Source organism: Pleurodeles waltl, chromosome 11 (genome assembly GCF_031143425.1).
Source record: "Pleurodeles waltl isolate 20211129_DDA chromosome 11, aPleWal1.hap1.20221129, whole genome shotgun sequence".
Classification (NCBI taxonomy): Eukaryota; Metazoa; Chordata; class Amphibia; order Caudata; family Salamandridae; genus Pleurodeles; species Pleurodeles waltl.
In genome coordinates this window covers 20867218-20880671 of record NC_090450.1, presented here as the reverse complement: position 1 = coordinate 20880671, position 13454 = coordinate 20867218, and the positions used below count along the sequence as shown (strand labels likewise).

Genomic DNA, 13454 nt, shown 5'->3' with positions numbered 1-13454 from the left:
CCCCACGCATGCAACCTTGGCATCATCCTCGACCCCTCCCTCACCATGACCCAGCAAATCAACGCCCTCACCTCCTCCTGCTTCAACACACTGCACATGCTGAAAAAAACCTTCAAATGGATTCCCATAGAGACCAGAAAAAACGTCACTCATGCACTAATCAGTAGCAGGCTAAACTACGGCAACGCCTTATACGCCCGGACCACACTCAAACTCTAGAGCAATGTCCAGAGAATCCAGAACACAGCCGCACGCCTCATCATGAAGCTCCCCCGTCACAAACACATCTCACCACACCTTAAATCCCTCCACTGGCTCCCCATAGACAAAAGGATCACATTAAAAATCCTCATCCACGCACACAAATCCCTCAACAACACCGGCCCATCCTACCTCAACGATAGAATAAACTTCCACACCCCCACCCGCCATCTCAGATCCACCAACCTTGCACTCGCCACAATCCCACGCATCCAACACACCACCACGGGGGTAGATCCTTCTCATATCTCGCCCCAAAGGCCTGGAACTCCCTCCCCATCAACCTCCGCAAGACCCAAGACCTCCTGCTCTTCAGAAAAAAACTCAAGACATGGCTATTCGAACAGTGATCATCCCACCCCCCCCCCAAAATTCCCCCCACCCCAAAGCCTTGAGACCCTCACAGGTGAGTAGCGCGCTTTACAAATTTCTTTGATTGATTGATTGATTGATAACAAGATCCTAAAATGTGCCCACCTTCTTTAAGCTGGAGTCTTTGCTGTTACGCCTTACAAGCCTAAATTGAAAGTACCTGGACCGCATGGATTTAACCCCTTTTGTTCTGGATTACCAACTTAATACAAACTGCACTGTATACCATCAATATTATGCAACCAAATATTGTCTTAACGTAGGGCTGATGCCTCTAAGAAGCTTGCCTTCCCCAAGATTTTTCCATGTGCTGGTCCACACCTCCTGTTATGCCGCTCACTGTTCAGGCTGGCTAGGTATAGTGAGTAATACATTGACTGAATGAAGGGGTCCTGGAAACCAGACATGCCACAAATCTCTGGACTTACAGAACCTGTTCATAAGGAGATTAATGATTCCTGAATAGTATGAAATCAAATTCAAGTCAACCTCAAATCTGTATAAGGTGATTTTGGCAATGCTGCATTTACCAGGCACCAAGAGTAGTGAAACAGTCCAACTTTTAGATTTAATTACGTGATCTGTAAATTTTGAGCAACAGACCATGTATTCCTTTAAAAACAACGGAGCTTCATTACTTGCCGATGATGGAGAATATCAAGTTTAAAGTCTACACGGCAAATTGATGATCTTCTGACATTTAGGAAGTCTCTTAAAACCTGGCTTGATACACTTTAATAAACTCTGGTTTTGTTTTGTTTGCCTCAGAGATTTCCCACCAAGTTAATCTGTTTCTTACTACCCTGTGTAAGCGCCAGGACACTTTTGGGTAAAGAAGCGCTCTAAAAGTGGTAATAATAATAATAATACCATTAATATTAATAATAATAATAATAATATTAATAATAATCTTCAGTGACCACTGAGCAGGCCATAACTATACTGAACTTTCCGACAACATTACAACCCAGTGACGCCTGGTGGTGTTTAAATCAGTTGTTACAGAAGTTGCGTTACACTGAGGCAGCTCATGGGCACGGTGATCTACTCGCTCTGATCTACCTTACACAAGCGACTAGCAGGTTTCCTATACGTGATTTCCAATCCAATACAACAAATCGATCAATTATCATAAAGCCTACCAGGAGCTGAAACAAATATGGGAAATGGAGGAAATGTTTTTTAAAATAATAATAACCTGAAGGGATTGGATGAAAACATTATGTACATTACATGAAAACCATCAGTTGGATGGTTTCCTGGACATGACCACCCGGACATGGTTTCTATGAAAGAATGACATATTGAAGGGGGCAGTAGCTAACAATGAAATAATAAGCTGGTATTAAAATTTCTTGGTATTTACCCCAAGCCTCGGGACCATGGAGTGACAATGGCCCTGAGGGGCAGACATGGGTGTTCCTAAAGGAAGCATCAATGGGAAAGAGACTGAAGAGTCCATTTACATGAAAAGTACACCTACCCATCGCAGGGCCTGCAGAAGGAAGGCCTTCAATCGATCATTGCCGAAGAGCAAATCCTTCTTCAACTTCTCATAATCCAGTGAGGGAAGCAGAGGCACCTCAAGAGGTTTCCTTTTGTAGAAAGTGGGAAAGAGAATTATTGTACATTTGATATGAACCATTGTACACATCTCGTCAAAGATAAAGCAGCAAGGAGCCCCGATTTTATTTATATAGAACTTCTTTGGTAATTTCATAAGTGGCAATTACATACAACATAAATCTCAGCATGTAGAGATGGGAAAACTTACCCAACACCATTCTCTGATCACTTTGAGTATTCTTCAGAAACTTCAGTTGCAAGGGCAGAAATAAACATCACCTCCCCTCCCTACAAAAAAATCTACGTTTCCTATAATGAATGTTCTTCTAGATAACTGTTTCACTTTCATCTTAAAAGAGGTTTGTGTTTTTTCAGAAAATCCCCAGTTTACTGTGCTTTAAAACTCACTACTGCTTGTTCAATAGGCCCTAGAACCAAAGACAGAGGCAGTTTACATGTGTCTCGGAAATAACTCATGACCTAAACTTGTGTTGTAGCCACAGGTATACTGCCTTTTGCTACTCCTTTGACCAGAGAGACAGATGAGCTTTTCAGTGGTGATGATGTTGGAGAGTGTGTATATTCCAATGAGATGCACTGCATGGCTTCTCGAAGCATCCAAATGCTAACTTATTGGAGTACAAAACAACAGAAGTAGAGAGTAGTTGAGGACTTTCTTCCTGCAGCAATCCTAATGAGGTGGAAACATATTTTCCATGTGAACCTGTGACTTTTCTTCAAGTTTGGTACTTGGTTGCAGACTAGATGCTGTCCCCACTATTGATTTCTGAGGGCTACAGACTTCAGTTCTTTTAATACCAATGTCTCCTCCAGTAATATCTTCATCCTCGAAGGAGGAAAAGATTTTGGGCCTGATTTTGAACTCGGCGGACGGCCTACTTGATCACAACGGTAACAGATATCCAGTCTGCAGAAATCTAAATCCAATAGAATATAATGGGATTTAGATTTCAGCGGAAAGGATATTCAGCATCGTTGTGACAGAGTAGCCTGTTCGCCAAGTTCTAAATCAGGGCCTTTTCCATCTAATTAACGTGATCCTGCTCATCCAACGGACTAAGCAGATAGAGAAGAACACGATGACTTCATAGGAACTCTCAATTCAGAAAACTGTTTCAAAATCAAAGGTGGTCTTCAACCGTCCGTGTAAAAATGCAAGGAACTTCTTAACTTGGAGACGAGTGGAACATTATCTTTTCATCAGCACCCAATATTTGACAAGGAATGGTGACACTTTGATAGTGTACAGAGTCGGGGAGGGTTGTGAAGTCAGTCAAAAGACCGCATACTAAGAAGTGGAGGGACCTCCTGCCCTAAGAAAATCACTGTACTGACACTGGTGGCCAGCGTCAAATACCAAGAACCTCCTGGTGTTCCTAGTCTGTATGCAGCCTGATGCCTTCAGATATGTTCTATTGATAACAAACACTTCTATATATCATGAGCATTTGCTCAGCGCAAGGCATAAAATGCATAGCTGACTTCTTCCTGCCACAGGACAGACACTTAAAAAAAATGTTAAATCACACTGTCCGTGATAAGTAAATAACGTAACACGAGCTAGGTCTTCCCATTAAACACTGTTTTAAAATAGAAGCAGGTTTCAAGAAGATGCCTGTAAAAATGTACCCTGGCCAGTGATGTGCATTGTTGGACAGTGGAAGTAAAGGTCCATTGAAGAAGCAGTGTTCCTTGTCATCACTTCCAAGCTGGTACCTATGTGGTCCTATTCTACTGAATACGTCCAATTTATGTAAAATAACAGTGGTAGCGCAAAATCAGCCTTGTTCCTTTAATCCGGCCAGGCCACTAATTTTGATTACAATATGTTGAAAGATAAAATGAGTGCATTGAGATGATGTTGCAATCGGTAAGTATAAAAAAAACTATTTGTAGAAGAGCACTTAGGTGGTGGAGCCTGCTGCCAGGTGCTATTATAGCTCACTAAGTAGCAGATCTAGGGTATGCAGGATGTATGCTAGGAGTTATGTCCCATGCATATTGTTGGATGCTGATGTGGATTTGTCATCGCCTAGGACCACAACTGAGCAGCTGAAGTCTCTAGAGTCACTCCTTGGCTCTCCCCTGGGCAAAACATCTCTGTCCAAGCCCCTGATATAGTATAAATTGCTCACTAGGATCAATCACTCTTGTCTTTGACACAAACAAATAAATGTATCCATTGTTCATTGTGAAAACACCATTAACAATAATGATGATTAAACATCAAAGTAAAACGAAGTCAATAAAACTTGCATGGCTCATGATTTTCTAAACAATCAGAGCCACCGTGGCAAATAGTGGCACTTAGTGGCAGATGACTCAGGAAGCGTGTGCATTTAATACAGTTTATCATTGCAAAAATGTTGTGTAGTGACGTAACACATGGAATCTTGGGAAGAATTCCTACCAAGCGGTATGTAAGTGTCCGCCTCCCCCCATTCCGCTCGGATGCCACCAAAATCATCTGCGGCGTACCCCACAGTTCGTCCCTCAGCCAGACCCTCTTCAACGTCTACATGGCCCCGCTCGCTAACAACGCCCGATCCCACAACCTCAACATCATCTTTTACGCCAACGACACCCAGCTGATCCTCTCCCTCACCAAGGGCTCCGCCAAGACCAACCTCCATGAAGGAATGGAGGCCATCGCCAAATGGATGAAGAGCAGCTGCCTCAAAATCAATTCCGACAAGACGGAAGTCCTTATCTTCGGCTCCACCCCTTCCGCATGGGATGACTCCTAGTGGCCTGCCACTCGGAACCACTCCGACTCCCACAGACTACGCACGCAACCTAGGATTCATCTTTGACCCCTCAGACCCAGCAAGTCAACGCCATCTCCTCCTTCTGCTTCAACACCCTCCTCATGCTCCGAAAGATCTACAAATGGATATTCACCGAAACCAGAAGAATAGTCACCCAAGCCCTCGTAAGCAGCAATCTGGACTACGGCAATGCCCTCTACACAGGAACCACGGCCAAACTCCAAAAGAGGCTGCAACGCATCCAGAACACCTCCACACACCTCATCCAGGACATCCCCCACCACTGCAACATCACAGACCACCTGAAAAACCTGCACTGGCTCCCAGTCAACAAGAGAATCACCTCCAAACTCCTCACCCACGCTCACAAAGCACTGCACAACACCAGACCAGAATACCTCAACAGACGACTATCCTTCTACACCCCGAACCAGGCATCTCCCCTTCGCCGACCTCGCCTTCGCAACCTCCCACGCGTCCGCAGAACTACGACCGGCGGTAGATCATTCTCGTGCCTCGCCACCAAATTGTGGAACACTTCCCACCCACCTGCACCAGACCAAAGACCTCCTTATCTTCAGAAAACTTCTCTAGACCTGGCTGTTCGAGCAGTAGCAGCACAGTGCCCCCCACCCCACCTTCTCCCTCCTCAGCGCCTTGAGACTCTCACGGGTTGTAGGAGGCTGGACTGGCTTGTAGTGAGTACCAAGGGGTACTTGCACCTTGCACCAGGCCCAGTTATCCCTTATTAGTGTATAGGGTGTCTAGCAGCTTAGGCTGATAGATAATGGTAGCTTAGCAGAGCAGCTTAGGCTGAACTAGGAGACGTGTGAAGCTACTACAGTACCACTTAGTGTCATATGCACAATATCATAAGAAAACACAATACACAGTTATACTAAAAATAAAGGTACTTTATTTTTATGACAATATGCCAAAGTATCTTAGAGTGTACCCTCAGTGAGAGGATAGGAAATATACACAAGATATATATACACAATAGCAAAAATATGCAGTATAGTCTTAGAAAACAGTGCAAACAATGTATAGTTACAATAGGATGCAATGGGGAAACATAGGGATAGGGGCAACACAAACCATATACTCCAAAAGTGGAATGCGAACCACGAATGGACCCCAAACCTATGTGACCTTGTAGAGGGTCGCTGGGACTATTAGAAAATAGTGAGAGTTAGAAAAATAACCCTCCCCAAGACCCTGAAAAGTGAGTGCAAAGTGCACTAAAGTTCCCCTAAGGACAAAGAAGTCGTGTTAGAGGAATAATGCAGGAAAGACACAAACCAACAATGCAACAACTGTGGATTTCCAATCTAGGGTACCTGTGGAACAAGGGGACCAAGTCCAAAAGTCACAAGCAAGTCGGAGATGGGCAGATGCCCAGGAAATGCCAGCTGCGGGTGCAAAGAAGCTTCTACTGGACAGAAGAAGCGGAGGTTTCTGCAGGAACGAAAAGGGCTAGAGACTTCCCCTTTGGTGGACGGATCCCTCTCGCCATGGAGAGTCGTGCAGAAGTGTTTTCCCGCCGAAAGAACGCCAACAAGCCTTGCTAGCTGCAAATCGTGCAGTTAGCGTTTTTGGACGCTGCTGAGGCCCAGGAGGGACCAGGAGGTCGCACATTGGACCAGCAGAGAGAGGGGACGTCGAGCAAGACAAGGAGCCCTCTCTGAAGCCGGTAGCACCCGGAGAAGTGCCAGGAACAGGCACTACGAGGATGCGTGAAACGGTGCTCGCCGAAGTTGCACAAAGGAGTCCCACGTCGCCGGAGACCAACTTAGAAAGTCGTGCAATGCAGGTTAGAGTGCCGTGGACCCAGGCTTGGCTGTGCACAAAGGATTTCCGCCGGAAGTGCACAGGGGCCGGAGTAGCTGCAAAAGTCGCGGTTCCCAGCAATGCAGCCCAGCGAGGTGAGGCAAGGACTTACCTCCACCAAACTTGGACTGAAGAGTCACTGGACTGTGGGGGTCACTTGGACAGAGTCGCTGGATTCGAGGGACCTCGCTCGTCGTGCTGAGAGGAGACCCAAGGGACCGGTAATGCAGCTTTTTGGTGCCTGCGGTTGCAGGGGGAAGATTCCGTCGACCCACGGGAGATTTCTTCGGAGCTTCTGGTGCAGAGAGGAGGCAGGCTACCCCCACAGCATGCACAAGCAGGAAAACAGTCGAGAAGGCGGCAGGATCAGCGTTACAGGGTTGCAGTAGTCGTCTTTGCTACTATGTTGCAGGTTTGCAGGCTTCCAGCGCGGTCAGCAGTCGATTCCTTATCAGAAGGTGAAGAGAGAGATGCAGAGGAACTCGGCTGAGCTCATGCATTCGTTATCTAAAGTTTCCCCAGAGACAGAGACCCTAAATAGCCAGAAAAGAGGGTTTGGCTACCCAGGAGAGAGGATAGGCTAGCAACACCTGAAGGAGCCTATCACAAGGAGTCTCTGACGTCACCTGGTGGCACTGGACACTCAGAGCAGTCCAGTGTGCCAGCAGCACCTCTGTTTCCAAGATGGCAGAGGTCTGGAGCACACTGGAGGAGCTCTGGACACCTCCCAGGGGAGGTGCAGGTCAGGGGAGTGGTCACTCCCCTTTCCTTTGTCCAGTTTCGCGCCAGAGCAGGGCTAAGGGGTCCCCTGAACCGGTGTAGACTGGCTTATGCAGAATTGGGCACATCTGTGCCCAACAAAGCATTTCCAGAGGCTGGGGGAGGCTACTCCTCCCCTGCCTTCACACCATTTTCCAAAGGGAGAGGGTGTAACACCCTCTCTCAGAGGAAGTCCTTTGTTCTGCCATCCTGGGCCAGGCCTGGCTGGACCCCAGGAGGGCAGATGCCTGTCTGAGGGGTTGGCAGCAGCAGCAGCTGCAGTGAAACCCCAGGAAGGGCAGTTTGGCAGTACCAGGGTCTGTGCTACAGACCACTGGGATCATGGGATTGTGCCAACTATGCCAGGATGGTATAGAGGGGGCAATTCCATGATCATAGACATGTTACATGGCCATATTCGGAGTTACCATTGTGAAGCTACATATAGGTAGTGACCTATATGTAGTGCACGCGTGTAATGGTGTCCCCGCACTCACAAAGTTCAGGGAATTGGCTCTGAACAATGTGGGGGCACCTTGGCTAGTGCCAGGGTGCCCTCACACTAAGTAACTTTGCACCTAACCTTTACCAGGTAAAGGTTAGACATATAGGTGACTTATAAGTTACTTAAGTGCAGTGTAAAATGGCTGTGAAATAACGTGGACGTTATTTCACTCAGGCTGCAGTGGCAGGCCTGTGTAAGAATTGTCAGAGCTCCCTATGGGTGGCAAAAGAAATGCTGCAGCCCATAGGGATCTCCTGGAACCCCAATACCCTGGGTACCTCAGTACCATATACTAGGGAATTATAAGGGTGTTCCAGTAAGCCAATGTAAATTGGTAAAAATGGTCACTAGCCTGTTAGTGACAATTTGGAAAGAAATGAGAGAGCATAACCACTGAGGTTCTGATTAGCAGAGCCTCAGTGAGACAGTTAGGCACCACACAGGGAACACATACATATAGGCCACAAACTTATGAGCACTGGGGTCCTGACTAGCAGGGTCCCAGTGACACATAACAAACATACTGAAAACATGGGGTTTTCACTATGAGCACTGGGCCCTGGCTGGCAGGATCCCAGTGAGACAGTGAAAACACCCTGACATACACTCACAAACAGGCCAAAAGTGGGGGTAACAAGGCTAGAAAGAGGCTACTTTCTCACACGGGTGAGTAATGCGCTTTACAAATTCCTGATTGATTGTTGTGATTCCATCAGTAGAAAGTATGCACATTGTGAAGAGCTGTCCTTGAACTGCAGCGCAATCATACGCGTAACAGGAGGGAATATGGGGTTTGGAATCCAAAATCTCAGACAGGCATGACTATATGGTACACCTACTGATACTTAAGAATGATCAGAAATGCAGAATTAGAGCTGCAGAGGCTATGGCAAACTGGGCTGAACAGCTCAGACAAGTCCACATTCCTGAAATAACCTAGGAGCATTCACAGAGGCACTGCCCTGGAGAGATTCCAGAAGCCATTGTGATTCAGGGAAGCTGTGATCAGACTTCTGGTCTTCCATCCTAATATTTGAGGCACAGAGTACAGAAGGGATTGGAACTTTGCATGCTCACGCTTTTAAAACTAAAGCTAGGAAGCTGGCGATAGAACTTATGGGCTGAAAGTGCTGGGGGTCTCGACGGTTCTTGGCCGTAGAAAGCCATGTTGAGTTACACGTCGATGACCACTTCAGTAACCTTACAGTAGTTATTTTGGGCTCAGTTTATTTATTTTAATTTATTTTTGTGTTTGGTTCTACAGTGCATACATGGGCCAAAAGGTGCCAGAACTTTGAAGAGAGTACCAAAACATTGCACTACATAGGAGAAAGAAACTAAAAATGTATAGGAGGGAGGCATATAATACAAACATAAAAGAAAGAGAAGATTTAAGAAGACATTTTAAATGTACAGGTTATAAAACTTAACAGATTTAGCCACGGGGCCTCAAGGGCTGGGAAGGAGTACCAGATCCACAGCAGATAAACACAAGACCAAAGTTTGAAGAAGCCCTTTGCAGCAAAGCATTGTACGATGAGCCACGGTCATCAGAGGCAGTTGGTGGTAGCAACTCATTTTCTCCATCTCCTTAACATTTGGTGAGAAGATGCCTTGTTCTTCATGCCAAACTCCCTGATCACCTCTAACATACTGTCCATCCAACCGCGAAAAGAATCATCATTTGCATCCAAAGGCCAAAGCGGCTTCTGGCTCAACTTTGGCTTAAATGCTGCAGCCGGCAAAATGGCAGCTTGAGCACCATTACTATACCATAGGATAGTGAAAAGAAAATACTAGTGATTCTCCTTAAAGTTTCTCCAATGTCTCTAACTCGACCTCCGGTGATACTGGATCACCAAACTACTAGCCTGAATCGTAACTACCCTGAGCGCTCCAATTCATTTACCGAAATAACAGCATCCAAATTCAATAACCTTTTATACGTTCATGTTCCAGCCTCCGACTTCATCAGGGCTATAAACAAATATTTCACAAGCTAAATACTGATGCTACCATCACTCAACAACAAAAAAGTGCAAAAGGGCTTACGAATAGTGAACAGACATATTATGTACATTATATATCCAAACAATATAGTCATATGGATTTCAATGCCTATATGAGCCGCCTCGTCACAGGTGTCATACCCAAATCATTAATCTGTACCAAAAGAGTGAAGGGCGTGCTACACTGGAACATGGAATATGTCCCTTGGCGTTTTACTGATAAGTTACAGATATAACGTTCAGCTTTGACACTGGATTAACACATGGTGGGTATATTGACTCTGGCCAACGTATACATATGTGTATGTTGTTACTGTGATATCAGGATTAATTATGGGGTAGAAGTTCCGATTCTGTGTCCCTCAGTATTCAAGCGATAATCAGTACTACAACTGAGATTAGCTTTAATGACCACCACATATTACTGACGGGGCAGCTTGGTTTAACGTTTGTTGGACAGTATTTAAAGGGGTTTCAAAATGGCGCCCGGCCACAACACTAGATACACGTGTGGAAGGAGTACTCTCCTGTCGACTCGCTTAATTGGAAGCACTAGGATACGCTGTGTGATGTGTTTTAATTAGGATAATGGATATCGTACTTTGTGATTTTTACATTTTGTTTATTGATAGTCACAAATTTGCACTTTAATTTCAGCACTAGATGGATGGGGCCGGGACACAGTAATTTCCCGCTGGACCCGAGGCCAGATTGTTCGTATCAGGCATTGGGTGTTTCCCTGGGTGACTGAAAGGGTGGGGGGTAGGAAGGAGCTTTTGTTACTGTTGGCCGGCTTTGTAGCAGTGAAGCAGTTTTAGAAGCACTGTAGAGTTCCTTGTATATTCAACAGTTTTCATGCAACAATAAAAGTGATAAGATCATTCTGGTGATTAATGTACCTGCTGGAGAGACATGGGAATTGTTTCTAGTTTCAGTTTTGACTAATCTAAGGTAACGCAGAATGTTACCATGTGTGCTCCAAAGAACGTGTACTACGCAGATTACGCAGTATTTTACGTGCATAGCACAGTGGGATGCTGCTTTTGTCACAGAGATCATTTTGTTACTGTGCAGTTCAAGAGTAACAATCATAATCTACCTCTGTGAGCTATGAATTGCCATCAAGGAGCTGCATGTAAACTGCATGGTACAGCTAGAAAGTTATGCTTTTTCCCAGTCTTTGATTATCCTAATTTTGCTAAAAAGGATTTGTTTGGGTAGAAATAAATTGTTATTAGCAATGAAAACTTTAACCACTGTGTTACGTTCTGGATCCTGAGTTTGTACTTCCCCAGACAAAGCACTCCTAAAAAACATGCCGACTAGTATGGATGACACGTGAATCCTACACCTTGTATGCCCTCTGTTTTATGTAACTTTTTATACACTGATTAACACTCGTATGATTCATTGTCTCTGGGTGGGTGGGATGTAAAGGGCTCCAATACCCTATGCTGGTAAGAGAGGTGCTATATATCAATTTAATCACATGTGAGTGGGGCTATGTAGAGATCAGAGGCACAGTTACAAGGCGATGGTGCGATAACCTTTGAAGTATCCCAATAAAGATTTCCATATCCTTGTGATTTGTACGGTCATTATTTACTATACTTCAAAACTTAATACAATTGAATATATAATGAAAAATGTGTTGTAGAATGCACCGTTTTGGCATTTTTTCCAAACTTTCTTTGGCGGAAGGAAACCCCCACCCAAGCCCCATTGTAGTGATCAGGCTCGCTCGTTACGTACCCTATTGTGGCTGGTCTGACAACATTTGCCAGGGCTGCTTTGGGTTCACAGCCCGGCCCTGGCTGTGCCTGGTGATTATTGGGAGACTCAGTTAATAATAATATGAGTGGATGGGAAAGGGACAAATTAACTCTAGATGAACTTAGGAATGTGAAGTAACGTACATATTTTTGTTATGATTATATTTACAGGTTCTGTTGGGAAACGGTTCGCCGTACCATTTCTGACCCGTGAATTGGTGCTAACTGATGGCTGCAAGGTGTGCGCATACACTTAGCTGTTCGGTGTATGTTTGGATTGAATATGATTTTTGTTTTTAAATGTGATGTGGCTACAAAGATATCATTTCTAACATTTCACGGTTTACTTTACTTATGCACATAGGTCCTGATCACAGGTACATGTTATACTAGATTGGCACAAGTGGATGGGAGCACACCTGGAGGTCTGACACTATGGTTCCAATGCAGCATGCCGTTCACTCTTTGGTACAGATGAATGAGTTGCCAATGACACCTGTGATGAGGCGGCTCTTATAGATGCGCATATCCGTGTGACTATATTGTCTGGATACTTTATGTACTTGATTTGTCTGTTCACTAATTTTAAACCCTTTTGCACTTTGTTGTTGGTGGGTGATGGGACCATCAGTATTTAGCTAATGACATATTTGACTTGTGATTCATTCCTTTGAAGCCCTGATGAAGTCTGGGGTGAACACGCCATAATGACGAAACACGTGCTGGCTATGTTGATGTCAAGAAAAAGTGGCTTTTATTAGTTGTACTGATATCAAGAAAACATTAATTTCATCTCGAGAAGCACGGGCTCAAGGAGCTTGTGGATTCAATAAAGAGACTGGAACATGAACCTATAAAAGATTATTGATTTTGGATGGTGTTATTTCTGTAAACGAATTGGAGCGCTCAGGGTAACTTTCAATTGTGGAACATTTTGTTATTTTTAGTGTTGCTAGGTGGCCTTCCCTCACCGTTGAGCACCAAGATGTATGTGATATTATTTGAAAACTCATTTTTGGACACACAAAGGAGTGTGCCCTTGTGCCTGGCCGCCTTGCGCTGGATTAATCTGAATTGTAACTAGTTCCAACTAAGGCGTGACCTCCTCCTTAAGGTCATCGATTGTCAGCCAATGCAGAGTTGCTGAGTTATCGGATACGCACAGTGGAAAAGTCACAGTGGGTGTCACAAATGGCACCTGCTCCTTCATCTGAGAACTCAAGGTGAGCCTTTCTGCCACAAGGTTTCAAAGAGTGCCCATGTACCTGCCAAAGATATAAATGACAATGTCCCAAGATGCACATGTCTGCTAATCCTTTCCGAAACTCTGAAGCGCTATGTGATTACATCATGCTACACTGAGATATTATTGAATTCTAGAGATCTCTGCAGCACCTGTATTTGTGATTCAACTTGTCCTGCTTTGGTAACCTCCAAAATGATCTGTGGCGTACCCTATACCTGCTTATGCCATATCTCCTTGGCATGTCTTGCCGAAGGGTTGCATGCGTTGTTAATGTCTAATAAATACACAAATAAATAAATATAAAAAATATATCCAAGACAGCAATTCCACCATCAATAGATATCA

At 44.8% G+C, this 13454-nt stretch overlaps 1 protein-coding gene across 1 annotated transcript in view; it reads right to left on the bottom strand.

The window, feature by feature from the left end:
* The window catches only part of ARMC9 (armadillo repeat containing 9), a 415690-nt gene that overhangs the window by 248930 nt on the left and 153306 nt on the right, over window positions 1–13454 (bottom strand). The window contains exon 11 of the mRNA XM_069212859.1: window positions 2117–2228. Coding sequence (XP_069068960.1) covers window positions 2117–2228 — 112 coding nt within the window. The remainder of the gene's footprint in view (window positions 1–2116; window positions 2229–13454) is intronic.